At 41.0% G+C, this 27,898-nt stretch overlaps 1 protein-coding gene across 1 annotated transcript in view; it reads left to right on the forward strand.

Moving 5' to 3' along the window:
• The first annotated feature begins 405 nt into the window (after positions 1-405).
• Positions 406-27,898, forward strand: part of SLC6A2 (solute carrier family 6 member 2) — a 61,712-nt gene continuing 34,219 nt past the window's right edge. Inside the window, 5 exon segments of the mRNA XM_071440408.1 lie at positions 406-454; positions 457-498; positions 501-842; positions 22,158-22,289; positions 25,989-26,226. Of these exon segments, the coding sequence (XP_071296509.1) occupies positions 406-454; positions 457-498; positions 501-842; positions 22,158-22,289; positions 25,989-26,226 (803 nt within the window).

Below are 27,898 nucleotides of genomic sequence, written 5' to 3' on the forward strand. Positions count from 1 at the left end.
CGCGTTTTGCCCGGCGGGAAGCAGCAGCTCCGAGCGCGCCGTAATCTGCGGCAGGACGGAGCCGACCTGAGTAACTTGGCGGGGAACCAGGGGCCGTGCGGGGCTCGGAGCAGTGCGGGGCACCAGGGGCGGTGCGGGTTCGGAGCGGTGCGGGTTCGGAGCAGTGTAGGGCTCCGGGCAGTGCGGGGCACCAGGGGCAGTGCGGGTTCGGAGCAGTGCGGGGCTCCGGGCAGTGCGGACTCGGAGCGGCGCGGGGCACCAGGGGCTGCGCGGGGCGCGGGTCGGAGCCGGGCGGCGGCCCCAGGTGCGGGCGCTCTCCGCGGCGGGAGGCGCGGGCAGCCCCGCTCCCCGGGGGCGCCCCGGCGGGCGCGGGCGCCGCGGTCCCCCCTCTCCCGCCTCATTTGCATGGCTCTTATTACGGCCGTGCCTCGCTCCCGCCGCGCTGACACCGCCGGGCTGAGCGCGGAGTCGCCTCCAGCGGGAAGCGCACTTCCGTTATCTGCGCGCCCCCTCCTCAGCTCGCTCTCTCTGGATGTTTAAGGCGAGGATGAACAAACAGGTCCAGCCCGAGCGCAAAGTGTCGGTGGTGGCCCCCTTGCCGGACCGCGCGGGGCCGCCGCCGCCGCCCAAGAAGGACGTGGAGCTGCTGCTGGTGAAGGAGCACAACGGGGTGCAGTACACCAGCAGCAGCCTCCTGCCCGCCGCCCCCGCGCCGCGCTACGGCACCCAGGACAGGGAGACCTGGGGCAAGAAGATCGACTTCCTCCTCTCCGTCATCGGCTTCGCCGTGGACCTGGCCAACGTCTGGCGATTTCCATACCTCTGCTACAAAAATGGAGGGGGTAAGAAAAGCGCTTGCGAGGTCTTTTTTCCCCGGCCCCACAGCCCCGAGAGCGGCATCCCGCTCCTGCTGGCGGAGTTTCTGCGGGAAGCCGGGAGCCGGGGCTCACCCCGCGGTGCCCGGGCGCGGTGCCCGGTGGCCGCGGGAGGAGCGGCGGCACCGCCGCGCTCCCCAGCGCTCCCCGCTCCTCCCGGGCAGCGCGGAGCCGCCGCGGCCCCCAGGGCACCGCGCAGCCCCTTCCCGGCAACGACTGCTCGCACACTCCTCGAAGTTTAACTTAGTTTTTCAGTACAGGCGTATTTGCCTTCTGCTGCCGCTCCAGGCTGCTTAACACTTTTTTTTTCGCTCGCAAAAAATAGCACCGAGAGGAGGGGGGGAAAAAGGCCAAACCAAAAACACTCGAGCAGAAAAACAGCATCTAGAAGAGCTAGCGCCAGACCACCGATAGGTTTCGTGGGGGCAGTTTTAACGTAGGATTGTGATTTCTGCCCTCGGTTCTGCAATGTGGGGGTTCTCCCCTCCTCCAGAGTAGGTAGGAGACTTGTTACAAACAAAACCTCACCTCCTGCACAGTTTGGCAATGACAGAAACAAGAATTACACACAGTAACTGTAGTTGGCTCAGATTGTCTGGCGTGTCTTCAGTAAGACCTTAACTCCACCATCCTCTTTCATCTCCCTAAGTACACTGTGCTGTCCGTGATGACTCCAGGCTGTGATGGAGTAACACCATCTGCGAGCCGGGCAGGTGCCTGGGGTGCTCTCAAATCACACGCAGAAAGAACAGACCCTGCCTGGCAGATGGAGAACTGTGTGTGAACAGAGAGGCACACAGATAGAACTGACAGAGAGAAAGCACATTCTGAAAGGTATTCATGTATGGATATAGTGATAGTGTGGTTGCCTGGTGATAAATGCTAATAGGTCACACTTGTAGCATAAAATAATTGCTTCCTGTGAAAATAGGAATGCAGGATGAATGGGGAAATCCCTATATAAAATGGAATTGTACCTGTCGTTGGAACTTAATAGGATATTGGTGTTAATGAAACACTCAGTCGAGCTTGGTAGCTCCAAAACTTCTGAGAGGAGTCAGAAAATCTCTCTGCTCACCACCCAGACAGACTGAAGAAAGTAGTTAGTACTGAAAAATAACCTCCATCCTGATTTCGTTATGTCCAAAAATAGTGCTGGCCATTCACACTACAGCAGCACAATGCATCAGGAGCCCAGCAGGCTCCTGCTGGGTCAGGTGCAGGTGGGGCAGCATCATTCATACCACTCAGGACAGATGCACCACTGCCACATCTCCTCATCGTCTGGCAGTTCTCAGGAAAAGAGATTATTCTCCTATCTCACATTGCACAAGGTGACACCCAGAGTGCCTGAACTCTTTTCTGTTGTAATTTGGGTCACTTAATTTCCTAACCTGCTTCCTTCATATTTCACTGCCAGCTCAGGCACAGAAGGTACCAGTCTGCAACTCTTGTGTTTTGTTTAGCCACCATGTATTATCTTATGTCAGTTCAGCTAGAAAAAACTGGGTCTTCATTAGCATTTTCTGATTCAAATTCTTCCAAATTGCAGTGAGGAGAAAGCCAACAGCTACAAGAGGACCATTCCAGTGAAAAGTTTGCAGTAATTCTTCCATATCAAATGTAGAGAGGCCCTTTGCTACCAAAGTCTATAGAATGGCCAAGAACTGTTTGCTGATACAGAGACCAAATACTCTGGTATCTTGAAATTTTTCCATCCATTGCCTCTTATGTTGGACATGCATGTCAGTTTTAGTCAGCAGAAACTCTTGTAAGAATTTCAGGCTCTAGAAGTGCTTTACTGAGTTTCAAGCCAACTCAGTCCCTTCTTTCTTTCAAATTCTGCTTGGGAGCTTGTTTGTTTTATGTGCAAATTTTCCTACAAGACCAAAAAACATAAGGCAACAGGCAGAGCTGTGGGATATTGTTGGATTTTGTTGAGATCTTTCCAGTCATAAATCGTGGATATTCCTAAATATCTCCTCCCTGCCCCCCACTGCTATTGCATGAGGGAACCTTTCCAGCACTAATTTGACTTTTGCTGCCTCAAAAGGATTAGCAATTATATGAAACCCATTGTGTTATGTTTCCCCATGCAAAAGTTGGTATGTGGATATAGACATGAGGAAAACTTAATTTCACTATCTTAGTACTTTTTCTGGACTGCTGAGCAAATTAAAGGGATGAAATCAGAAGTTGTTTTTGTACTTGACTAGACTTAACCTATAAAAAAATTTACGGGATGCTCATGATTACAGTTTGCCTTTTGAAATTTATAAGGAACTGCTAGGTAAAGAAGAAACCAACAGAACAGATAAGCTTGAATTGGATGGTATGCATAAAGTAAAGCAGTGGAAGGTAAAAGTTTTCATTTCCTCTTCCTCCTGCAGTTTCTCTTTATTCTGAAAGCCTCAGCAATTACTCAGCCTCAGTGACTTAACTAGAGCTGGCTTTGGACAGTCAAACCTGTGGGTTATGAACATGTTGTCAGCCTATTGATATAAAATACTCAGTGAAACAGAAGCACAAGCAGCTTACAATGCCCCAAGTCCTGGCTCAGCACAGCTTGTGCCACCTAACAAAAAGAAATTCTGCTATCCTACCAAAATCTATGCCACAAGTGTTCTACAAATGTTAATAGAATTTGAACAACAACATCAAGGACATGGAAGTGGTAGAAAATGGCATCTTCCTTTACGTTAAAAAAAAAGTTAGGTGGTTGGCACATGGACTATGCTAACTAAAGCTAAAGCTAACTATGATTAATTCAAGATGCCTGCAGACACACTAAGGGCCTTTGCATGTTTGTAAAAGTAGGTGACTCTCAAGAAAGCATGGAAACTTACAAGAACCAAGAAGGGAAATATAAACACACACTCTATTCTCCCATTCAAAGTTGAATTTTACAAGGACATGGATGTATATACACCCCCTTCTTTTTACTAGCCAAGTCCTGGAGTTTCTTTCTTTGATGAACTCCAGGGAAATTTTCTAGAAAAAAGACATGGAGTCTTTTGGGTTAGATCTGGAAGTTCCACTTATACAAAACTCTGATAGTTTACTTTAGTGAGTTTTGCTTACACAAGGCATACACCACCCAGTGGCAGATATACAGACTTTTTTTGTTAGGTAACTTCAGAGACAGCACTGGTGGTGGTAACAAAAAGAAACATTTATATTTTAACAAGCTCCCAGTAACAAAAAACTAGAGAGTAAGAAGCATCCAGCAGAATTAAGACACTGAATGAATAGCCAGAAACATCTGTTTTTTGGGAGTAGCCTGCTGAGAGACCCCAATGGGACTTCTGCACAAAGATAGATGGCAGAATGTAACCCTTCCGTAAACAAATGTAATTTTTGGAATCATTCTTCTGCTATTAAAAAAATCCCCAGTCTTTAGTAAGATCTAAAATCTGGAGCATTTATTTTTCTATATCAATCACCTACTTTCATAGGACTTGCCTGCCTTACAAGGGCAGACAGATCCAGTGAATGTATTGTAATGAAATGTGCCACAGAAAGCTTACAGGACAGTTTAGTATGAACAGACTGGATGAGTTCTTGCCCTCACTGACTTCTTGGAAGCAGGATATGTCCACTGTGTGCTCTAAAGTATTTATCAGGTGATAGGGTAGACTGTGAACAGATGGGGAAAATCTGCAATCTCCCACTAAGTAGATATGGCAACACTCCAAAAGGAGGAATTCTCAAACATCACCTTGTCAGTCCAGCTGAAAAAAACTCCACAACTTCCATGTATTTGACTGCTGCTTGCAGCACAGAGGAAAAGCACTGTTTGCAGCAGATGGAATACTTTTTGTGCAGTGCATTTGTCAGAGTTGCAAAGCAGCAGGGCTTGTCACTGGAGAAATCATCAGCTATGGTCATTTCTGCTGGCTAATCTTACAAGAACTATATCCTTGTTTTAACTTTTCTGGCAAGAGCACTTTTTAAAAAATTATTTTTAAGGAAAAGATTCCCTAGCTGTTTAACTGTCTGTAAGTGGTCAACATCAATGTAGTCCAAAGAATTCTTTATAACAGAACCGACATTTTAATTGCTCCCCAGCTCTACAAGAGGTTATGATGAATTAAAGAAGAAGACTACTATTAAAATTATACTCTCATCAAGTTAGGCAAAGATTTACCCTGATATTTGGATTACATCTGAAATTTTACTGATGCCAAATGAAGTTGAGTAATGCCTACTATGATTAACTGATGTGCTCACAGTGGGGGAGGATGATGCTCAGTCTTAGTTAACAAGCTATTGTAGTTTTTGTGCAAGACACTTTCAGTATTAACGTTCATTTTTGTTTCCTGTTCCCGCATAGTCATAGGCAGAATTAATATTTCCCACTGAAATTTGGGGAAAAGGAATTTACCAACATAAAGCGCTCCTTTTGTGAGCCAAAGTATTTGCAAGGTCAGTCATGTTCAGACTACTCATTAGGAAGCATGTAATTGTCGGATTAGTCACTGGAGACTTACTGTATCATAAGAATCAGATTAAGTTTTTAATGAATTTAAGAACAGTGGCAGATAAATATTTTTACATTAATCTAGCCATCACAATGCACACTTTAAATCTTCCCTGCAGCATTATTTTAAAGTGTTTTTAGACCACAGTATTTCCAGAAGAAATTGTTTGCTTGCAATCAATACACTTCAGAAGTGTTTTACAATTTATCCTAACGCTCCCTGTCCTTCTCATAGTTCCATCAGCTGTAATGCAGGACTGAGCAATCCACAGCACAGGTACCTAAGACAGCAAAAACCACATCCAAATATCCCTGAACAGGCCCAGCACAAATTCAGGAGCCCAGAGTTGTCGCACATGGAGAAGGACACACAAAGGTGGAGCTGTCACCTCCCACAGAGCTGGGGGCCTGGCCACCACACACTGCACTGAGAGCAAACCCTGCTGCTGACTGCACCCCCTTGTCTTTCTACTGCACTCTGCCTCCTCAGGCTTGCAAAGTGTCTGCCACCAAATTTAATCACTATTTTGGGGAAGAATATAACCTGGCACTTTGCAGTTCAGAGGTGGATGACCTTTGCCTTACAATATCAGAGTTTATACTTCAAAATAGCATTGATGATGATAATAATAAATCAACTTTGAAGTAATCTCACTGCAAAGCCTACGCCAAGAGTTTGACTCATCAGTCAATTAAAGCTCAGATGCAAATCTAGTGATTTTGGTTTCCTAAAAAAGGGGTTTTCAATTCCCATTAGCACATCAAACCACTGACCTCAGATAGGTTAAACTGTTATGCTGATCTCCTCACCATGAGCTCTGGGTTCTCAGCCGTAGTGTGACATTAGGGACAATGCTCAGCTGTGTGGGGTGGCAGTACCTCCTTTCCCAGATCCAGAGTCAGTGTCCAGCTCACAGATGCTCTCTTCCCTTTCCCACTCCATCCCTTCTCTCTCCCTTCCTTGATCAGCCTCTGATCACCTGGTGCATGCAGGGCATGGATTGACCCAGGCTCTCCAGCACTGGAGCTCACATGCCAGCTGCCAGCTGCTCCTCTAAAATTCCCTCTTCTGCTCTGCATGCCTTGTTGGCTCCACAAAATAAATCTTCAGAACAGGAATTTCTGCAGGGTTATAAGCTACTGCATCATACACATACTACACACGAAATATTAAGAATAACTGAGAGGGAAGGACTGAATCTCTCACCCAAATCGTTCATCAATTGTAAACTATTTGTTTCTGACTCTGAGGTATGATACCATGAAATAGTGTATAAATGGCATAGTATATAGACTCTCAGCTAAATACCTGCCTGTGCAGAGATGTTATTTGTCCCTGAACAATTCTAGCAACTCCTAGCTTGCCAAACTTACAAAGGTCTAGAGATACACTAGAGCATAGAGAGGTTCTAGATGAGATCCATAATGTTTAGCTTGATGTTACACATTTGGGACCATCCTGTGGCTGATGCAGGGCAAGTATTGAGAACTGATCTAAAGAGTGATCCAATCAATTAACAAAATTGATTTTCCAGCTTTACTGACTATAAAAGAGCTGGTGTGGACCAGCTGACAAAAGCAAAGATACATCCTTCCAAGTACAGTGGATGCACATTTTGATTACCACTTGGAGTACTTTTTTGTAAACTAAGAAGCAGAAAAGACTTCAAGAACTAAACTTAGTTCTGTTTGTAAAAATTTAAAATCCCTGCTTAAGATCTTCCTATCCCCTGCCTCCCCCTCAAGCCCTCTTCATTCCTGTACACTCTTCTCAATTCTGCCAAGGACCAGAAGTACTGAAATATCCCTAGTAAACCATATCTGCACAAGTAAATTCTGCATGCAAGTTACATTAGAGAGCCTTCAAAGCTCATATGAACTCCTACTGAAACAAATACAGGACTTTCTTACAGTTTGACATGGAGACCTGGGTTTGGGTACTCAAGCTGAAATAGCAAGGACCTGAACTTTCTGTGTCTGTTTTCTCTCTCACATCATCCTAACCTCTGGCAGTAATGGAAAAGAGAAAGGCCAGGTTAGGAGTGCAGCAGCCAACAACCCTTCTTAACTGAAGAAACCAAAATATCTCTAAAGAGACTGAGACATGGTTTGGGGGCAGAATTTCACTTTCATTTTTTAGGCAAAATACCACAAACCTGTCTGTCAGTTCAGTGAATATATGAATACAGCTCCAGCAGTTTGAATCTGTTCTTTCCAGACAGATACTTCTTCCCCATGCTGAGACCAATATGAAACAGAATGCTAATACAGCTACTTACACATAAGATCAGGAGGAACACTCATCTTTACTGAGAGTTCAGATATGCTATGAGGGGAATGATGGATTAAAATCAGGCCATAAATTACTGAACATCTTGCTGTGTGTTAAAATGGAAATGAATGGTTTAAAGAGTTTTGAGAACTTCTGAGGAGCAAGATCAAATAGCCCATGACTTCATTTCTGCTATGTCTGATGGTAAGCACATCAGCAACTCCCAGTTGTAAAGCCTTTGTCCCAGTTTAACCAATTGATTCAATATTCAAGAGCTGTAGTATGGTTCTCTAATATCAGCCTGCTCTGTAAACTCCATAGCATTTACATGTATTGCAGTTATTACACATAGTTTTTAGACACTGTTTTGCCAAACTGCTCTCAAGATTATTACAAAATAGCAAACTGTAACAAAAAATTCTACACCCAGAGATACAGTTATACTAAAGTTTTGTAATGCAGAAGTCAAGAGACAAATTTAAATGTTGCATCTTTGTAAAACAGTTCTGGATCTTTCACTACCACCTCACTCTTAGTGCTTTTCATTTTCTTTGTACATATAGAATCATAGAATTATTTGGGTTGAAGGCACCTTAAGGATTGTCCAACCCCCCCAGGAATCTTGCATCTGACTTTCAACTTCTTGACTAGAAATGTGGCAACAGGAAAAAAATCATTATTATTGTAGTTCCTGTTATCATAATCAATAAAGTTGAAATAAATTATATTAAGGACAAATCCACCGTCACAATCCATTTTTCAATTAAGAGTATGTAAGGAATCCAGGAATATCACACTGGTTATAAACCTTGAGTTTTCCTTCCTCAAGTCTTTAGGAGACAAAGGATTCATGTTAGCAGCCCATTACCCATGCCTTGACAACCTGTGGTTGCCTCCTCCAACTGCAACTCCTCAATCATCTGCTTTCCTTCTCCCCACCTTTGTATTAAGTCTTGAACTTTTGGTGGAAATGTTCCATCCTAATTGTGCAGATCTTACACACTGGTGCCAAATCAGAATAGGTTCAAATGCAAGGCTTTATTGACATTCAAAACTTGGTTTCCTACAGATGGATATCTGAGTCCTTCAGGAAATCAGCACCAAAAGTGCCTAGATCCCCAGTACTGTTGAGTAATTCCTGTTCTCATGGAAATCCTGGGTAACTGTAGTATAATTCAGCATCTTAATTTCTGTATCGATTCAACATACTTAATTTTAGCCACAGAGATTTTGAAACCATTAATCCATAAAGAAGGGAAAAGGAGGTGAGAGGCATGGAAGGAAAACAGTTGATTTCCTTGCCTTGTGACATTCTTCACCAAAACCATAGGAAAGAACCTCTAAACTACTTATGAAAACTATCTTTTGTTTTATTTTCACTCCTCCTTTCCCCCATTCAAACAAGTTTTGCAATCTTTCCTGAAGCATGACAAAGGTGACAGCACAGAGCAGCACTTTGGGGACCAGGGTTTACCATTCAGAAGCAGAAACTGTCAGCAGGGAGGTCTGGCTGTGTAAGCCACATCCTTCTCTACACTCATTTTCATCTAAAGCACACTCCCAACTTTCCAGTGAGCAGAATTCTGTGATAACACACTACTAAACAAAATTCAGGCAGGATTGGGCAGGCAGTTGTCTTTTGCCAGTCCATAAATGTATTTTTGTGACAAACATTCTGACTGCTGGTATGTAGTAAGACAAGCTGCCCTTATTATACAATAAGTCTTTTTATAGAAAATGGTAATTTTTCCAGTGCTCCTACTCCTTAAGGCTTTATGAACACAACCACTCACTTCCAAAAGCACAAGTGATTGCAGAACCTGTGTTCTTAATGTAGGTATTAATTGATTGCTACATTTTGACTATTATAATTGTCTAAGAATATATGCTAGGTGTCCAAAACAGCATCCAACCTTCCCAGACAGGTGGTGTTAGACCACACAGACATGAAGTCTTTCTTAGAATGCTTTGTTATAAGCTGCTTCCCTAGAACAAACCCAGCATCAGGAGAGCAGTACTGGTTTGATCCCATCCCACTGAAGTACACAGGAATTGTGATTTCCACAGCAGAAGAATATTACTCCTTTGCAGTCTTTATTTCAGAGCTGGAGAAAGTTATTGCATGATTTGCAAGCCCTGGGTGTCCTGTCTTGCTGCAGCACTCTTGCCAGTCTGAGAAACAGCTTTTGAGGCACTGATGTAGGGGAAGGATTGTGGCTGGGCAGTTGCACAGCATCCATCTGCACTGAAGCCTGCAGCACTGTGGGAATGAGCTGATGTTCTGGCCCAACAGCAGCATGGAAGAATGAACCCTCTGCAGCTGCCTCATTGACCACCCAAGCCACTGTTTCCTTGGGCCCAGTGTATGTGCTGAAAAAAACGTCTGAGTATTGTGCATCTTGGTTTTCACCAGCTATTTTTAATTTATTCTGCACCTCCTGACCTATGTGGGCATGTGTGCGCAGCACTCTTCTCTTCATTGATATTTTAATTTCTATTTTTCTCTTCTGTAATGAAAGACCTCTTGCAATGTCTATCCTGAAGGATGCCAAAGGTGACAGCATGTTACTTGCCCTTGAGATCCATATCTCAAGGGAAAGTATGATACTGATTCCAGTCAAATTCCAGTTAAATAAAAAAACAGGAAGAGGCTAGACTTTTTCTGGCACAGGACTCTCCACAGAGTAATGGGAAGCGTTTTTCAGACCACAAGGTGGAGCAGTAGATCCTCACAGGTCTTGGGAGATCCCCACCTGATAATTAATGTCACAATATTTATAGGAAAAAAATAATCTCTTTCATGGTGGCTCATTACTTCTAAATACAGAGCTGCCCAGTAATAACAAATATTATTAGAAGACTGTTCTTGGATTTCCTACTTTATTTTATTTTATATTATAAGAATGGCAGCGTTTAGCAGGTCTTAATTCATAGAGGACCTCACTTGTCAGCATGGCCACCATGACAGCAAGGACAGACTCCATTGACAACAAGAGGTTAGCCCTGAACACACTTTTTTAAAGAGAGTGCAACAATAAAACAGATACAGTCTCTTCTCCCCAAGGATTGATACAGGAGGAAACAATTTCTCAAATCCTAAATTTAGAAGGTGCTCCAAATACCCTCAAAAGATTCTCCTTTGGGGAAAAAAACCAAGCTCCACACAGACTTTCATGGATACATTCTAAAATTGAAAGATTTCTTTTTTCTTCTTCAATGTTAATGTAACCCACATTTACAGGAGGTCTCAGCATCTTTCCTTCTTGGCAGAGGAATCCTCATTTCACAACACAGTAATTTCACAATTAAGTATATTGTACTTACTATGATATTAGAGAGTTCAAGGCCAAATGTTACCAAAACATCGAGTTGCAGCCCAGAAGCCACTCTCAGCAGTGGTTTGACTCTTCATCAGCATGCAGGGCTGTATCTGCCCATCTGCAGTAACACTGATGCTTGAAGAAAGCTCCCAAGCTCCTGCCCTCTAACTGAGGGGAGATCAGAGCTGGACAAGGCAGCTTAGTTCTACATTTTACCACAAAAATAAGGAGTAGTTTGTGCTGTGCAGTGCTTTGTCTGCTTTCAGAAGAGAAATTCAGATGTGTAAATAAGATTATGAGACAGGTGTTGATGAGATCAAAGACAGTCCAGGACTTTGTTTTGGGGAAGAGTTTGATCATTTGCTTCTTTTCTACAGTTTGTTTCTCATGTATGTATGGCTGTACAGCCTTAGTTAAAATCAATAGATTCTAAACCACATGGGAGGAATCCTGACCCAGCTGAAGTCAATGGGTGATTTTTTTCCATTGACGTCACCAGAGCCAGGATTTAAACCCAAATAACAGACGTCTCTCTTAAGGGCTCCTAAGTAGACAGAATTTCCAGACTAAGAATTATGTGAGAAGAAAAACACAGTAAAGCAATAAAAAACTATTCAGACTAAACTGATGCACAAGACTTCCACCAGGTAGTAACTGATATTCACTCAGTACAACAGCTCAGTACTTTACCTAAAAAGCAAACTGTCAGGATTACATAGATAGATGATGGTGATTATTACACAAAATAGATTCACTCTGTGAGAGTTAGACTGTGACCTCAGCATTCTCCTATGCTGGGCTCAAGCAATAAAAAAAAGTTCTATTTTAAGAAGTGCCTTTTACTCTCACAGTTTCATAGGGACAAATGATTTAGGCAAGAATCTCTTTCTAGCTTTCAAGGCTGAAAAGAAAAGCTGGGGAAGCACAAAGTAAATTCAAAACTAAAAGCAAGCAGGCAAATAAAAGGATTGTAGTAGAAGATCATGCATTTTAAAGTATTCTGGGACCTACTTCATGTTTTTTGAACTTTTGAAATTGGTGGCTATAAGAATACAGTTGCTCTCTGGCATAAGTTACTGTCTTGACTTGACCCTAACAGAAAGGGCCAGAAACCAGCTACCAGGGTCTTCCTAAACAGCCAGTTAATCCTTCATTGACTCATACAAAAGCTGATGACAAAATCACTGTGTCTGATGCTAAATTATGAGATTTTGAGATCTTCAAGATCACCTATATGTTTCTTTCTAAATACCATTTTACAGTCATGATGTATTATGTGTTTAAAGTGGTTTAGAAATACAAAAATAAAAAAATGGCTGTGTGACAAGTTGAAAACACCAGACTCAGCCACAACGATTTATCATAAGGTCTCAGTAATCAGTGAACAAAACTGCCCAGCAATCTGCCCAAGCAAAAGTTTGCACTGTGATTAAACAAGAAGGATTTTGCTTCAAACTGTTAATAGGCCTCTGCTTCATCTTGGCAGGGAGCTATGATGGGCCCTGGGGTAATTTTCACATTTTTTCATGGCATATCAAGCTAGGAGGCCCTGTGCAGAATGGCAGTGACAAAGCATGCACTGGACAGCTTGGACTGAGGGGAAAATTACTTTGCTTGAAGCCTATTTGGAAAACAGTCCAGTAAGAACAAACATAAGGCTCAAGTTGCAAACTTTAAGAAAAGCTTTTGTCTTAATAATTTCCACAGAAGAAGCTGAGTAGTCTAAATAAGACTCAGTTTACCCCTTCAAGCAAATTGATGTCAAGAGAAGTAGTTCTTACTGTCCTGCTGCAGGAAGGATGATTTGGAGAGGTTTCACTTTGTGCTCACAATGCCCAAATTCTCAGAGACCCCACCTAATGGCTGGCACACAGAATATTACCAGCACTACCCTGTGCCAAATACAGATTTTTCCCAAAAGGAGAAGTTTTCTGTGAAGAACTTGGTGACAGTTTTTGTGAAATTCCTGTGTTCAGTGCTAACAGAAAGGTACAAAGTAAAGAAGCCACATCCACTTGGAAATTACCATTGCCCAGGCCTTCCAAAATATTAGCACAATCCAACAGTAACTATAATCTTTGATAAGAGTACAATTTTAATTTTTCTAGGCAATTATGCAAAAGTAGCCATGACTGTAATGATAAATTTGCCAATATCATTATTAATAGAACCACACGCAGCCATTAAAGTTTACAAATGAATTTAAATAATGCAGCACTTGTATTCTATAAGAAAATATTCTTCATGACTAGATAACATACTATTCATTTCAAATATGTCTGACATCTGTACATTGTAATTTAGAAAGCATGTATAAGAAATATCAGAAAACTGCACATAGTGGGTTTTAAGGAAAGATGGAGAATGGCTTTATAGTTTATGCAACTTTTTGCTTCTGCTTTAAATCCCTGTTTAAACCTGCATTATATGTAATTTACAGTACAGTTACTCTGCTTCCTTTAGTGGAGTGAGAAAGAACATTCATCCTGCAGGTTTCATTTCTAATGACTGAGAATAAAACTTAGATTTACTAGAATTCTTATAAATAGGAGTGTTGACTGTCTCACACTTCTGTAATAGAAATAACCCTTTACTGAGAGGAATAATTTAGGGGATTCTGTTAGCCAAGAGTTTGTAAAGATTAGGATAGTACAGAAAGTATAACATTAATAAAAATAAATCTCTAATAAAGACTGGAAGGAAAAGGAGTGTTTTGCTTCAGCCTTTTAGTCCAAACATTGAAGACACGACTTAGAACTGGATTAAACACTAAATAGCGTAAGGCAAGTTTTTAAGAGTATCACAGATTGTTGTGCTTGATTCTTCTTTAGCAGAATGTCAAGGCATTTTCCTCCCATTGGTTTGTACATTAATCTTCTTGAAAGCTGCTTGGCACTTGTCTGGAGCTGATTTAAGATGTCTTGGGCACTTTGTTTTACCCTGGCACAGTTATGAATCTCATGCTGCCTAAAATGGGTACTGCATCCTCCCCAGAGGGTGCTTCACTTGGAGGCTGCTGGCTGGTTTTTATTTTGACAACATGCAAAAGAAAAGCAGCCTTTAAAAGCAGCACCCTCCACCCCAGATTGCTTAGAACCAGAAATTGCCCTGCTACATGCACAGCACAAAGCACATTTCACACAGGGGCCATCCTGAGAGTGTTAGAGAGAGTACAAAGCAAGGACCAACCAATACTGCCTAAATGAGGGGCTCAGCTTCAGAGGACTCACCCAGGCTGTTTTTTATTAAAGTGGGAAAACAATTCAGGGATGTAAACTTGGCCTTCCTGACACGTTAAAAGCACAGCTCAGAAAGAAGTAATCATAACTTAATGTAGGTACCAAAATTGACTGCACAGCTCTTCAACCTGTCAACACCAAAAAGTACCTGCAGGGTGGCAATTTCAGATAGAAAAGCAGATATCACTATTGCACTGTAATTAATTAGTTTAGTTCACTCCATCTCTATAGATCATAAAAAGAAGACCAACACTTGATTCAAAATTGAAAACACAAACAAAACAAAAACCCCAAAACAAAACAACACAACACCAAAAATCCCTCCAAAACAAAACAAGCCAACAGCAAAGGATCTGTCTAGTATCTTCCAATCAGGTATGTAGGTTTTTCTGTCTGAAACTCTGGTCTATGCTAGACAGCAAGTTAGATCAAAGTATCTCACAAGCCATTCTGGCATCAAATTCAGATTAATCCATGAATTTTGAAAACATTCATTTTAGTATACAGCTGACTGAGGAAAAGAAAACCCAACACAAATGAACAAGTTCTCTGAGAAGATGAGAAAACTATGACTAACAGTCTATATCTGAACCAAAGTAGAACTGTAGTTGCCAAAATCTCCCTGGCACCAACTCACCCTACATTTAAGAGACAGCTAAGCTGATGAAGTAGTATTTCCTTTTGTGTACATGATGATCCACATATCACAGAAAATATCTTTTCAGTACTTAACAGTTCAAAGAAAACTTGTCACATGAGGTTATGCTGTTATGGATCTCGTGCTGGAATCTAGGAAAATCTGCTTATCTTGATCCACAAGCTCACAGAAAATACCCAATGATACCTTAATTCAAAAGTATTTTTATCCATGGATGTTCTGCCACCAATAAATCCGGGTACATTTTGACAGGCACCTTGCTCTTGTACATCTGAAATACAGCCTACACCTCACCTGGGTGCCTTTGTTGCTGTGCAATTGCAGGTGAATATATCCTTGTGTCACCCCTAATAGCTGCAAGGTTGGAGAAAAAAGCACTAATAGAACATTCCTACTAATTAAATGCAAGAATAGTATTTTCGCCTCTTAATTTAATATCTCTTAAGCTTCCAGTCATGTCTGCTGTGAAGCAGCTGTGCTCTCCAGGGAGGCATCTGCATGCTGACCCAGTAGTCCAGTACTACACTTCTCCCCTGACTAGGACCTTCTGAAGAGTTTGTGAGCTATAGAGTTTGCTGGGTTTGGTTCCAACAGTGTTATCTGTCCAGGAAAGGATACTACCACTCCTACATCCCTTGTATTGAGCATTAGCCACAGGGATGGCAGAAATAACAGAACAATCTACAAGCTGGCTCCACAGTCCAGCTCACTCTCTCATTTCTTGTTTAAGCCAGCCAAGCCGTTAAAAGAGAAAAAGGCACAAAATCAAGATGGTGGATTTGGGCAGGAATGTTAGTAGCTAGGCTTTTCATGTTGTTACAAACTCCAAATATTTACTTACTAAACTAAAACTCATCTTATTGCCTTGATCTAGAAACAAAAGATCCAACCCCAATAGTACCTCTGCTAGAGAGGCACAGTGTTAAAAGGTATCACTGCAACCCATGAAGCAGATCTTTGGACTTTCATGGTCACACTCATGGCAAATGATGGCAGTTGCTCTTTTCCTAAGCCAGCCACAGTGAGTGTTGTGAAGGTTGGTAGCAGGAAGCCCCTGCAAACCTCCAGGGCTCCACTGCCACACTGCCCATCTTGGATCAACCTCATTTATATTCTCTCATACCCACCATGTCTCTTCATTTATTCCCTAATTTCCTACCAAAAAAACACAGGCCAGAGTTCTGTATGTGCCTGCAATTATCTTTAAACTACACATTGTTGTAAATGTGAACATTTCATTAATTTGTGTAAATAGGACCTTGGCCAATGACTTGGCTGTTATTTATGAATGAATCATGCTGCTCTGAGTGGCTGGATATATTCAGCACTCATTAATTTGTTTAAAATAGCTACTAATGGGTTTCTTTAGCTCATGACTCTTGTAACAAAAGGCAAAAGGATGATTGGATTTGCATGGGGAGGGCCTAGGTAACCCTTTCAGTTACTGATCAGTGACCACCTTCTCAATACACTGCACTTCAAGTCACTTCAAGTGATTTTAAGGCAGTAGCAGGTTAACAGCTCAAGACAAAAAATGCTTCAGTTGGCCTCAGCCAACAGCACTGAACCATTTCTGGAAACTATTTGTTTTCACTTTCTTTTGAGTGAAAGGAATGCTGTTAAAATTGCAATTCTGAAAAAACTGAAGGTTTGGAGTCCAAATTGAGAGTAGTAATATAAAGAAGCTCAAATCTAGCAAAAATTTGTTAGAGGGAGTAGCTAAATGTAAAGGCTTCAAGATAAACATGACACTCACCATGGTATAGATCCACTGGTTTTATGATTCACTAATACTTTCCATTAAAAAAGGTCGCATACTTGGAAGATTTTCTTGTATACTTGGAGACTTTTACACGTGTAAAGTGCCGCTGAAGTTTTTATAGTATGTCATGCAATCTGTTTTGCAGAAAAAATGTTATTTTTTACAACTAGAATATCTCGCTAACTGCTGTCAACATCATCACACAGCTGCTGTTATCATCATCTTGTCTTTGACCTGAGGTTCCCTCATGCTCTTTTGTTCCTCTGACATTTCTTTGCTGTACCACACAGACCCTCATTGTTTTTAATCTCAGGCCAGTAAGGTCTCAGTGTTCCATCCCCTCTTCCCAGTTGTCAGCAGCAGGCTCCAGCCTCCCTCCTTCAGGGGTGCCCTTGGAGGCTGTGCAAGCTTGGTGGCCTGTCTGCTGAGGAGCCAGATAACATCCATGTGCTAGGAACACCTGCTTTTCTGTGACTGTGTCACAGGGGTCCTATGTTGAAGGAAGAGACTGAGATCTGGCTCCATGTTTCAGAAGGCTTGATTTATTATTTTATGATATATATTACATTAAAACTACACTAGAAGAAAAGGTTCTCATCAGAAGATTAGGCTAAGAATAGAAAAGAATTAATAACAAAGGCAGCTGTCTCAGACTCTCTGCCTGAGACAGCTGGGCTGTGATTGGCCATTAATTAGAAACATCCAACATGGGCCAATCACAGATCCACCTGTTGCATTCCACAGCAACAGATAATCAATGTTTACATTTTGTTCCTGAGGCCTCTCAGCTTCTCAGGAGGAAAAAATCCTAAGGAAAGGATTTTCATGAAAAGATGTCTGCAACACTTTTCCAATTAACATTTCTACCCATGGTGATCTTGTACAATCTAGATGTCAAGAACTCTGCATCAGTGACCTTGTTTTTCATTCACAAGGGTCTGCACAGATCAGAGTTTCCACCCATTTTCCTTGTTGTCCAAACAAATGTGCTACATTCTATCAACTGTTTGTTGATATTGTTTGAAGTACTATTTATTCTAAATGAAAAAAAAACAAACCATGTTGATCAGTGTTAATAGAGATATTAGCTTGTATTTCAGTTCACCAGATCACAGAAAGATTACCCCAGTGCATGGCTACATGCGGTACTATAAAGCAATTATAGGAGATCTCTGCTTTTAGACTTTTCCTGCACAAACACTGGAAACAATCCCATTGGAAAATATACTGCCATATTTGCTCAGAGTTTGTTGTTTTAGCAGACACCCCTGCCAGTATAACATTTTGACTAGAAATAACCATGGTAACAAATACAGAAGGCTAACAAGCACAAAGAGTTCAAAATTGTTTCAAGTACCCCTGTCCTGGCCTACTTCTTGTATGTGCATCAAAAGTCCTTCTAGGATAACCACAGCTGTTTAAATTATCTTTTTTCAGCCACAAGTAAATTAATGTCTCTTTCTTTCTGGGATTTAAAAGTGAGATGAGACCTCCTGGTAAGACTGAGAAGAATATTTAGAGCTTTTGCTTCCCACCCCTTAGGATGCTGGGAATGCTTACAGAGAGAGGAAACACTCCATGTGGATTTTGGTATACCAAACTTAAGAAGTTGCTTTGGCACTGAATACAGGAATGCAAAATCTGTCTTGTATTTTGTCCTGCATTAATTAAATGCAATAGTTCTATAAAAAAATCTCTAAGTTTCCACTTGAAGTTTCACATAGATGGTTGTTGTAGAAGCTGAGGGTTTGACCTAACCTAGTTTTGCATAGGACACAGGCTGTCTTAGCCCCATATTTGCACTGGTTCCTTAAAGGGACTTGTATGGATCTTGGGAAATCTGTCAGGACAGAGATGCAGCAGTTCACAACAGCCTGAGGCCAACCTGTGGCTTTCAAGCTGCAAGTGACTCAGTAGAGAGTCAAGTACGGCTCTTGCACCAGAGCTGTACTACAGATGTCAATGACTTCAGCTTTTTAGCTGCAGAGGGAAATTAGGAGCCATTAGGGATTGCTGAAAGCAGTGCAGCCTCTGGGATGCAGCTGTGTGCTCCCACCGAGGGGAGTGGAATGCCTTCGAGTGCGATCGGCGCGTTCCTGCCAAGGCCGCGATCGCACGGCTCGCTGAGGTAGGGAGGTCTTGGCAGGCTTGAAGGAAGCGTTAGCCAAGCTCTGCTTCCTAAGAGCTCAGCTGTCTGGCCTCTCCAAACGTGACACTGGACCCATGCAGTTAAAGCCCTGCAGTTTCTGAGGCTGGTGGCAGGGGCAGGAGTGGCACACGGTGCCACCCTTCCCCACACGCTCTGATCTCCAGACAGGGCGAGCATTAACAGCAAGTGCTCCTGCAGAGGAGGCTGGGCTGGTGCTTCAATGCTTCAATCCACACCACTGATCTAAAGCAACAGGACCACCAGGACTGCCCTGCCTCTGGCCCACAGGATGTTCACACAAACAGGACTGTAAAATTCTTCCAAACAACACCTCTTGTTCATGGGGCACTGCTCCTAAACAGCCCTAAGACAGAGCCCCTGTGCAGGCCCAGAGTGACACTGGTCAGCTCTCACACATAGGCTGTTCACAAGCATTTGCAGACCATTCTATTCTATATCTATTTCATGGGGAAATTTGAATGATATTTTGACCATCATTTATTTTTTTTTGAAGGGGCCTTGATCCCAGAAAGGGTTGAGCGAACACCATGAAAATTGATTCTGGATATTGGCAAGGAAAATAAAAGCAAATACAAAGATGCTTACAAAAATATCTGACTTTTTGTTATTTTTTTACCTAACCAGAAGCTGCTAAACAAGAAGTTTCCAGAAGACTCCAAAACATTAAGTCAAACTAATATGACTAAGCACCCTTACTTTGGTATTTATCTCAATTTCAAAATACTTCAATCACTTAGCACCTGAAAAGTAACCCAGCTACGAAACCCTGCCATACTGTGTAACTGCTCTTTGATGGAAATTACACCACACCTTATTAATCCCTTGCGGGGGCAGGGCGGGGGAAGAAAAAAAAGAAAGAAAAAAAAGAAAGAAACCTCCTATAACTAAAGCCTGGAATGACTCGCAGCCAAACAGATGACACTTGAGCAAGTATGCCTAAGTGCAGTACACCTCACAGTTCATCTTGGGATTAGTCATACTTTTAAAAACTGAGTGTTTTAAACTGGCATTTAACACGTATGTCCACTACACATCTCCAGGATTCATCTTCTCAAATACAAATTTCCCTGTATAGGCATCATGTTTTCCACAGTCTCATGACATTAATCAAACATCACTCCCTGCAAACTCCATACCTCCCAAATACAAGCCAGGTTTGTGAGTCAGCTCCACACACTGGGATACGATCAAAGCAAGACGAGTACGGCACTTCAAAAGCTCACTTGCAGGAAATCTGACAGTAAAACCACCTAAAATAATTTTTCCAGATACTAGATATAGTGAAAGCAATATGTAGTATCCCAGACTGATTTTACTGAGTATGTTTCAACATTGAACAGAGCTCAGAACTGCAGGGTATTAAGCATCTGATAGATACAATGATTTTTTTGCACAGTATTCAAACATACAACAGTTCAACATGGCAATCATAGAAAACAGATCATAAACAACACTAAAATATTACCAAAACCATGTATCACTGATACTGTAAGTGGCTTATGGAAATGCAAGTTGCAGTTACATTACACTCCATCATGAAGAAGATTCTTGTCCCCAAAGTGATACAACCAATATATTTCAATTTTAATATGCATTCTCAAAGGTTTAAGCTATTTTTTCTGTTGATATACCTTGTCTGTTTCATAGCAAGGTTTCAACTTTCAAATGACTAAACTTATGACTGAATGCTGAATACATTGTCCTTACCATTATGTTACAGCACGTTACTTTTAGAAGTAGATTGGTGGTATGACTAAGAGAGCAGAGTTTGTTTTTCCATTCTATTCTCCAGTATATAGTCAAAATTCCCTTTCTGAGCAAGCATGCAAGGCAGCTTACACCAGCAATATCTGTGAAAAGCAAGCTCAAAAGGTAAAGAAAAAATAATTCAGACTTCTAAAAGCATAACAGTAGTTTTAAACATACTTTTTAAACATGTAATTCATTCTGCTTACTGGCATGTTTTAAAAAGCTACAGTCAAGCTTCCAGACTTTTACCTCCTGTAAGTGTATAAATTTAGGAGCAATGCAAATTTACTTCCTTTTACAGGGGAAGTTTTCAAATTACTAAACCAATACAACAGATTTCAAAGGTTTGCAAAAGTTTGTACCACTTGCTATTAGGAGAAATAGTCAAACTACTGCTGTTTTTTTCTCTTGCTGAAAAATTGAACCATGATATTCACAATCTAGTTTCCTTTTCATAGGTAACTCCTAAGGACATTAGTCAGTTATTCAGTGCATGTAATTACTCTGTCAGCTCTCTAGTTATTAAAGAAATCCAATAATGTTTTTCATACAGGCTAGTTTAATATTAATTGAACTTTTCTTGACCAAGCAAGCTGTGCAATGTAATAAAAGCTACCCTTTGCTTGTACCACAAAACAGAGATCTGTCAGAGCCTACAGTTATTAAACATGACACCAGCTATAATTGCTTTATAGTATCACATGTAGCCATGCACTGGGGCAATCTCTCTGTGATCTGGATCATGTGAAATAGCTAAGGAATTTTCAGGTAATTTCTGCATTAGGTGATCCTTTTGTATTTCAGCTGGCAATACTTTTTATGCTACAGCAGCTCACACACCAGGATTTGCCAATGGTGACAGTTTCTCAGTGACAGTACAGACTCACAGGACAGTGCTCAGCCTTGTCAATGCTCCAGGGAGGAGTCAGCAGCCCCAGCACTGTCCTGCTGCAGGATCAAGGTGCTGTCCTGGGGCCAGCAGGAGCCTCCACATCCTTCACAGCAATGGCCACAAGCATCATGAGGTTGGAAAGGGATCTCTTGTCTAACCCATTTCATAAGAGTAAGGAAATTTATTATAGCAAAATCCAAAATATGTCATGGAAATCCAAATTCCATATCATTAGCCAGCAGTAACCGATTTTTAAGCTAGAGGTTCCTGCAGACAATTCACACAGTGGTTTAAGCTGCACTTACAGGATTTCACATTTTTCTTTTCTGTTGCTGGATCTGTGCTCCCTACTGAAAATACTACACTAAAAATAAAACCTAAAAAAATGTTTCATAGTCCCTTTCCCTTTCAGCTCTGCAAGTGTGTTCAGCTTTTTTTTTCTTCTTCAGTTAGGGATTACTTTTCAGGGACACATTTTTTTTGTCTTTAAAACCAAAAAGCAGAGGGGAAACATTAAGGGAAAATAAGAGTTACAGCCTAGGGCTTCTTTCAGGGATTCCATCTCTGAGACCTTTAAAAAATGCAGAAAAGGGATAAGAATACATGGGTTCTTCCTTCCTGATATTTCCTTTATATTTTCCATAAGCAATAGTTTTGTCTTTAGTTGGTAAAAGTAAGCAACAGAGAAAGAAAAATGCAACCAATCCAAAGACTACAATGTCTCTTTACTGTCTTTTCAGGTGCTTTTCTTATTCCCTACATCCTCTTCTTAATCATTGCTGGAATGCCCCTGTTCTATATGGAATTAGCACTGGGACAATATAACAGAGAAGGGGCTGCCACTGTTTGGAAAATCTGTCCAGTTTTCAAAGGTGAGTGTTCCTCTGCTGCCCTGAGGGTGCCACACAGGTGTGGTCACAACCTAAGGATCTCTCATCTTTCACAGACAAGGTGCTATTTGGGGACCTTCCCCCAACCCTTGAAGTCTTTGTGTTATCAAAGGTGAAGCACAAAAAGGGAAATGCCACAGAAATCATCTTCAGGGTGATTGTTGGCTGAGTGTAACAGAGGGCAATGAGCAGGAGCAGCTCAGCCCTGCCCTCCCTTTCCCCTGTGTACTGGGAGGAACTGGGAATCTCTAGGTGGAGGAGGGAGTTTGCCAATCCAAACGTTGGAAATACCAAATCCCATCCAGGTTAGTTCAGCCCTGTCTTCCCCACTGACTTCTCCACTCAGGGCACGGAGCTTTCTGTGCAGGAGCCAACATACCCCAGTGGCTACAACAGTAAAATGGAGTTGTGAAGACTCTGGGTTTGGCCACCAGACTTATAACAGCACAGGAGTTTTCTGTGTTATCTCTGTACCTCAGTTTTCCTGCCTGTGAAGTGAGAGCAATAATTCTGATAGTCTTTGTAAAGTGTCTTTCAGATTTAGCAATGAAAAACACTTATTAAAATCTGAACATTATTACTATTGAGTGTTTACCACTAGGATTAACTCTCCAGCATCACTGAATAAAAGGCTGTGGAGTGTTGTTTGTGCACAGCATCATTCTGCAAGGAAAAATAGGTTAGGTGCTTCAGGGTGTTTGGTTTTGATCAGGAAATGATCAATGTGTGAAAGAAGCCACATGTGTTCTGTACATGAGACAAGTATTTGTTAAGGAACCTCAAGAATTTTTAAGCTTTGCTTGCCAGCAAAAAATCTAAGTTCCTTTAAATGTATACCAGACTGTATCTAAAGTCTTATGCAAAAGCCTTTTCAAAACAGACATATCTGAAATTAAACCAGACAAGCTCAGCTGACCTTAGAACCTTAAAATTCAGATCATGTTCATCCTGGGACTGACAAAAGCTGAGGAGCTTAACGACAGCAATCCAAACTTGATGGATCTGCTGCTTGGATATAGGTTACACTGAGTAAATGTTAGTCTTCTTTCTCAAAATACAGCTTTCCTCTTCAAGCAGTCTAGTGCCACACAATAAGGAACGTGGAGGGGGTTTTTCCTACCAGTCAAACCCGAAACTCACAGCAAAATCAGCAATGCAACAAAAAATAATAAAATAATGTGGCTCAAAATTTTAAAATTAATTCCTATAGATTTACCTAGCCCTTCTATAATCCTGTAACGGGAGATAAAATTCATCCCAGCACCCAGGAATCTGAATACCCTCGCTCAATAAAAATTCCTGTTGGTATTATTAATATACTTTTGGATGAGAATGAGGATTTTGAAAACCTAAATGCAAAAATTAGACCTTCAGGATCTCAAAGCATTTGAGCCAAATACCACTGTGCTCAGAGGTATTCTGTGTTGACTTCAGGATTGAAAAAGATTATGAGAAAGGAAAATAGAACTTATTTCATGTATATTCTTGTTGACATTCCAGCTGTGTTTTTAAGCTGACATTTTCAAGGTGGACTAAACATACATTACTGTTGATTTTGAAGTTTCATATTACAAGAATATAGACTAGCATAAGTTATTTGATTCTCAAAAAGTAATAAGCATTGAGACATTTACACGTTGGTATAAACTCAGTACTTTTAAAGTTTTGACTAAAACCTCTGCTAACATGCAAACACATTTTACTGCTAGTGCTTTGGAGTTGTTTCTGGGACAACTCAAATCTCTCACTCAAAGGAGAAGTACACAGTCTACACAAATTCATAACAGCTTCTCTAAATGAACAGCACTATAGTTCTAATTTTAGCTATGAATATTATTGCTATGAACTCTAAGCACTCTACTTCTAATGAGATGCTATCATAACACATGCAATTACAAATATACCCTGTAACCTTTGTAACACAGTCTGTTTTCATCTCTGCATTTTTTTCCTGAGTCTATTTTAGACTGTGGGTGGTGCAGCATTACTTTTAAGAAAATCTAGAAACATAAAAGCAAATTCATTCCTGAACATTCTTAAGATCACAGAGAAGAGCTATTTAAAACACATTTGATCCAGTATTTTTTAGTCTTGATATTAATCATCTCTTGTCCTCCTGGACTGGAGGAATTTCAGAAACTTTTTTCAACAACAAATCATCTAATTTTAATATTTAATATATTATCCATAGTTAGTGTTTTAGCATTCACCTTAATACTTAAGAATTCTTCTTTTTGGGGATTCCTCCCTCCTCTCCATTCTATTGATCATGGTGTATTCACTAGAGTTCAAGTGTTCAAGTACTAAATTCATTTAAGCACCAAGGATTTGAAAATACTGTTTCATCTTTACTTTCACAATTATTTCCCCATTGTTAGGGAGGAGCAAACTGGTTTACAGATTAAAAGCCTCCTATAGAGCAAAGAGTAACTTTTGTACATGCAGCAGTCTTTGAACTGCCAACTCCTTCAGGGTCAGCATCTGTTCTTTATGCAAATTTTAAACCTGGATTAATACTCACAGCATTTGCTACTTCCTTCCTTTATAAAAAGATAAGAAGCTTAATAATCTCCAACTATTAGGCCTCCAATGCCAAAAATTAAACTGAAGAAAAATATAAGTAAAGGTTTGCACTTCATTGCTGTGATAGTAGCTACTGTGACAGTGATGACACTGATAAAATAACTGTACTCCCTACCTTTTACATGCAGTACATACAACTTTGAGGGAGGATTCAGAGAACAAAGCTGCACACTCAGTAAGAATGATTGAAGTCAAGGCAAAGCAAGGTTCCTGAACAATTCTGCCAACGAACTTTTATTGGAGTCCAACATTTGTATCAAAAATTCCTCCCAAACTGTTGGGAAAAGTCCATTTTCATAAGGAGAATGTGCACTTTCTGGGGTGCTTTTGCTAAAGAGACCCTCCAGCCACACTTCATGATATGCAAAAATACAAAGCAAATGTTCAAAGTTAAAAGAGAACGCTTACACTCTGAATTCTGTAATCCTGGGGATTACAGAAAAGTACAAAGGAGTTGAATGTCACACACACTTTAGCCCCAGCCTGATATTCACCAAGTTTTACTGGCATGCCCAAAACCACCTGGAGCCCTCAGTGGAGCAGCACAGACTGTTTGATGCATGGTTTGGAGCCAGTTACACGCTAATGGAAGCCAATCTAGAGAGTAGTGATGGGAAAGAAACAAGAGAGGGATCAGTGTCTGTTCCAAACTAGTTCAGGGTGGGAACATGAGGCATAGGGAAACTTCATTTAAGTGTCCAGCTTTACTTTTCCAAGAGAAGTTGCCAAGGTCCCTGACGTCACGAAGATGAAGTGATTTTCGCTCCTAACATGGGCTTGCAATCTTCTGCATTGGAAGCAAATCAGCAATGGAGTTGTACAAGGACAAATTTTGACATTGCACTGCTTAATTTCTTTTTCTGACAAACAAGTGGATTTGATAAAAGCCAGTTATTTTCCAGAACCATTTCTGTAATTTTTTGTTTAGAGGTCAGGTACATTGTGTCCACATATGTGTATGCAAATGTCAAAAGTTCCTTTTTATTGGTGTGAAGACCTAAAATGAATTTGCAATCATGTATCATTGAATTTTACTGTGTTTGTGTACACTGTGGCATGTCAAATGCAATGTGTAATCTAGTTTTCCTTTGTCTTTAGGTGTAGGCTATGCAGTGATACTCATAGCTCTTTACGTGGGTTTCTACTACAACGTTATCATAGCTTGGTCTCTGTATTATCTATTTTCATCATTCACATTTGAGCTCCCCTGGACAAACTGCCACAACAGCTGGAACAGCCCAAACTGTACAGATCCAAAACTCTTCAATGCATCAGTGCTTGGCAATGGTACTAAATACTCCAAGTACAAGCTCACTCCTGCAGCTGAATTTTATGAGTAAGTGTTGACCTAACTTCGCTATTTATTCAAAATTCTGTCTAAGGGAGTTTCCTCTTGAAGGTAAAATAGTTTGTGTCCAGCCTCTAGAACAAGCATCAGAAGACCAAGGGTAAAATGGAGCTGTAATGTTGGTCTGTATGCCTGACTTTTGCCTCTGTGATCTTTGGTTTCCCCTGTACTAATGCAGTGCTTCCTACCGAGCAAAATGGAATTGGACAAGACACAAATGTTCTCCATGTGCCACTTTTGCTTGCACCAGCTTTGCTAGGGCAAGGAAACACAGCAATATTCTGACAGAGGTGACTGCATGCCAAACTAAGATGAATTTGAGGCTTTAAAATAACCATTTGTTCACAGATTTAGACTGCTGCTCTACTCACAAAGTTTCAGAGCAACAGCAGATCTCTGTTTGTTCCACTGCTTCAATAGTTCAGTGAAGTGATATAAAACACTGAGCAGGAGGGAAGAGCCAGGTTATAGAAAGACAGGCTTTTACCAATGCCTACACAAAAGAGTGTTCTGCGACCTGGGCTGAGACAGGCAAGGGCAGGCTTGAATCAAACCCCAAAAGGTACATAAATTAATAACTGAACTATAAAATAAAGATACCAAACTCTGTATAAATATTTTCATTATGGGCTTATAGGGGAAAATGGGACTTGATTAGGAGAAAGGGGATGAGCATCAAGCTATTGAATCAGCTGTTGAATTAATCTGAATGATGAATCAATTAATATTTCTGTGTTTGGAGTAGAAAGGTTTTAGGGCACACACCTGCTAAGCAGTTAGTCCAACCTTGTAGAAACAAAGGGAAAACACTGTTACCTTAAATAACCAGTAGGGATCTTGGGGTCTCTGTTTATAGCTCTTCAACATTTGTGGCCACTGTTTTTCTCTGAAGACAGCACTGAAAGATCAGTAGTGCTACACAAACTGCTGGCAGGGGCTTGGGTAAACGAAACTCAGGGTTTTGAAAACAAGATGGGGGCTTGAGTTCAAAGGAGCTTACTGAAATGGCAAATAATGACAGCTGTGAAATCTACTGTCCTTACAATAAAAGGCTTAAGTCTTAGTAAAGAAAAATTCAATCCCTACCTTCCTGCTTTGCCTTTTAATTATTTAAAATGGTTCTAAGCAACTTCTGCTATCACATCATGCTTGGGTAATGATTTTGACTTTGTAGTGGGTGAGGTTGTGGTAGAATCAATTAATGATGTTTTGATTTAGTTCCACTGATCTGGGAAACAGCTCAATTAATGATTGTTTGTACACTGAAATAATATGGTCCTTCCCTCATCATGAAAAAAATTCAAGGTTCAGTGTTCAGAAGGTAAGAACAAAAAGGGAATTTGACATTTCATTTTGCTTTAATCCCTGTATTTTGCAGCTGTAATTAGGTCACTAGGCCTTGTACTTATTAATGACTAGATTACATTGCAAAAATGAGAAGGGTAACCACTTAACTAAAACACTCTATAACATCTGTTTTCCCAGCTGTAAAAACAGGGAATCACAAGGGGCATTATATTCACTTATCCAGTATTTGGATGAGCTCATCAGGCCCAGCTGTACAGCTCAGGTGTCGACCCAAACTTGTACAAAGTCTCAGTGTATTCACATCCAACCTATAAACTGAATCAGAAAACAGCTTCTTTCCTATATCAAATAA

The sequence above is a fragment of the Agelaius tricolor genome, unplaced genomic scaffold (assembly GCF_023055355.1).
Source record: "Agelaius tricolor isolate 1412-34295 unplaced genomic scaffold, bAgeTri1.0.p SCAF_15, whole genome shotgun sequence".
Classification (NCBI taxonomy): Eukaryota; Metazoa; Chordata; class Aves; order Passeriformes; family Icteridae; genus Agelaius; species Agelaius tricolor.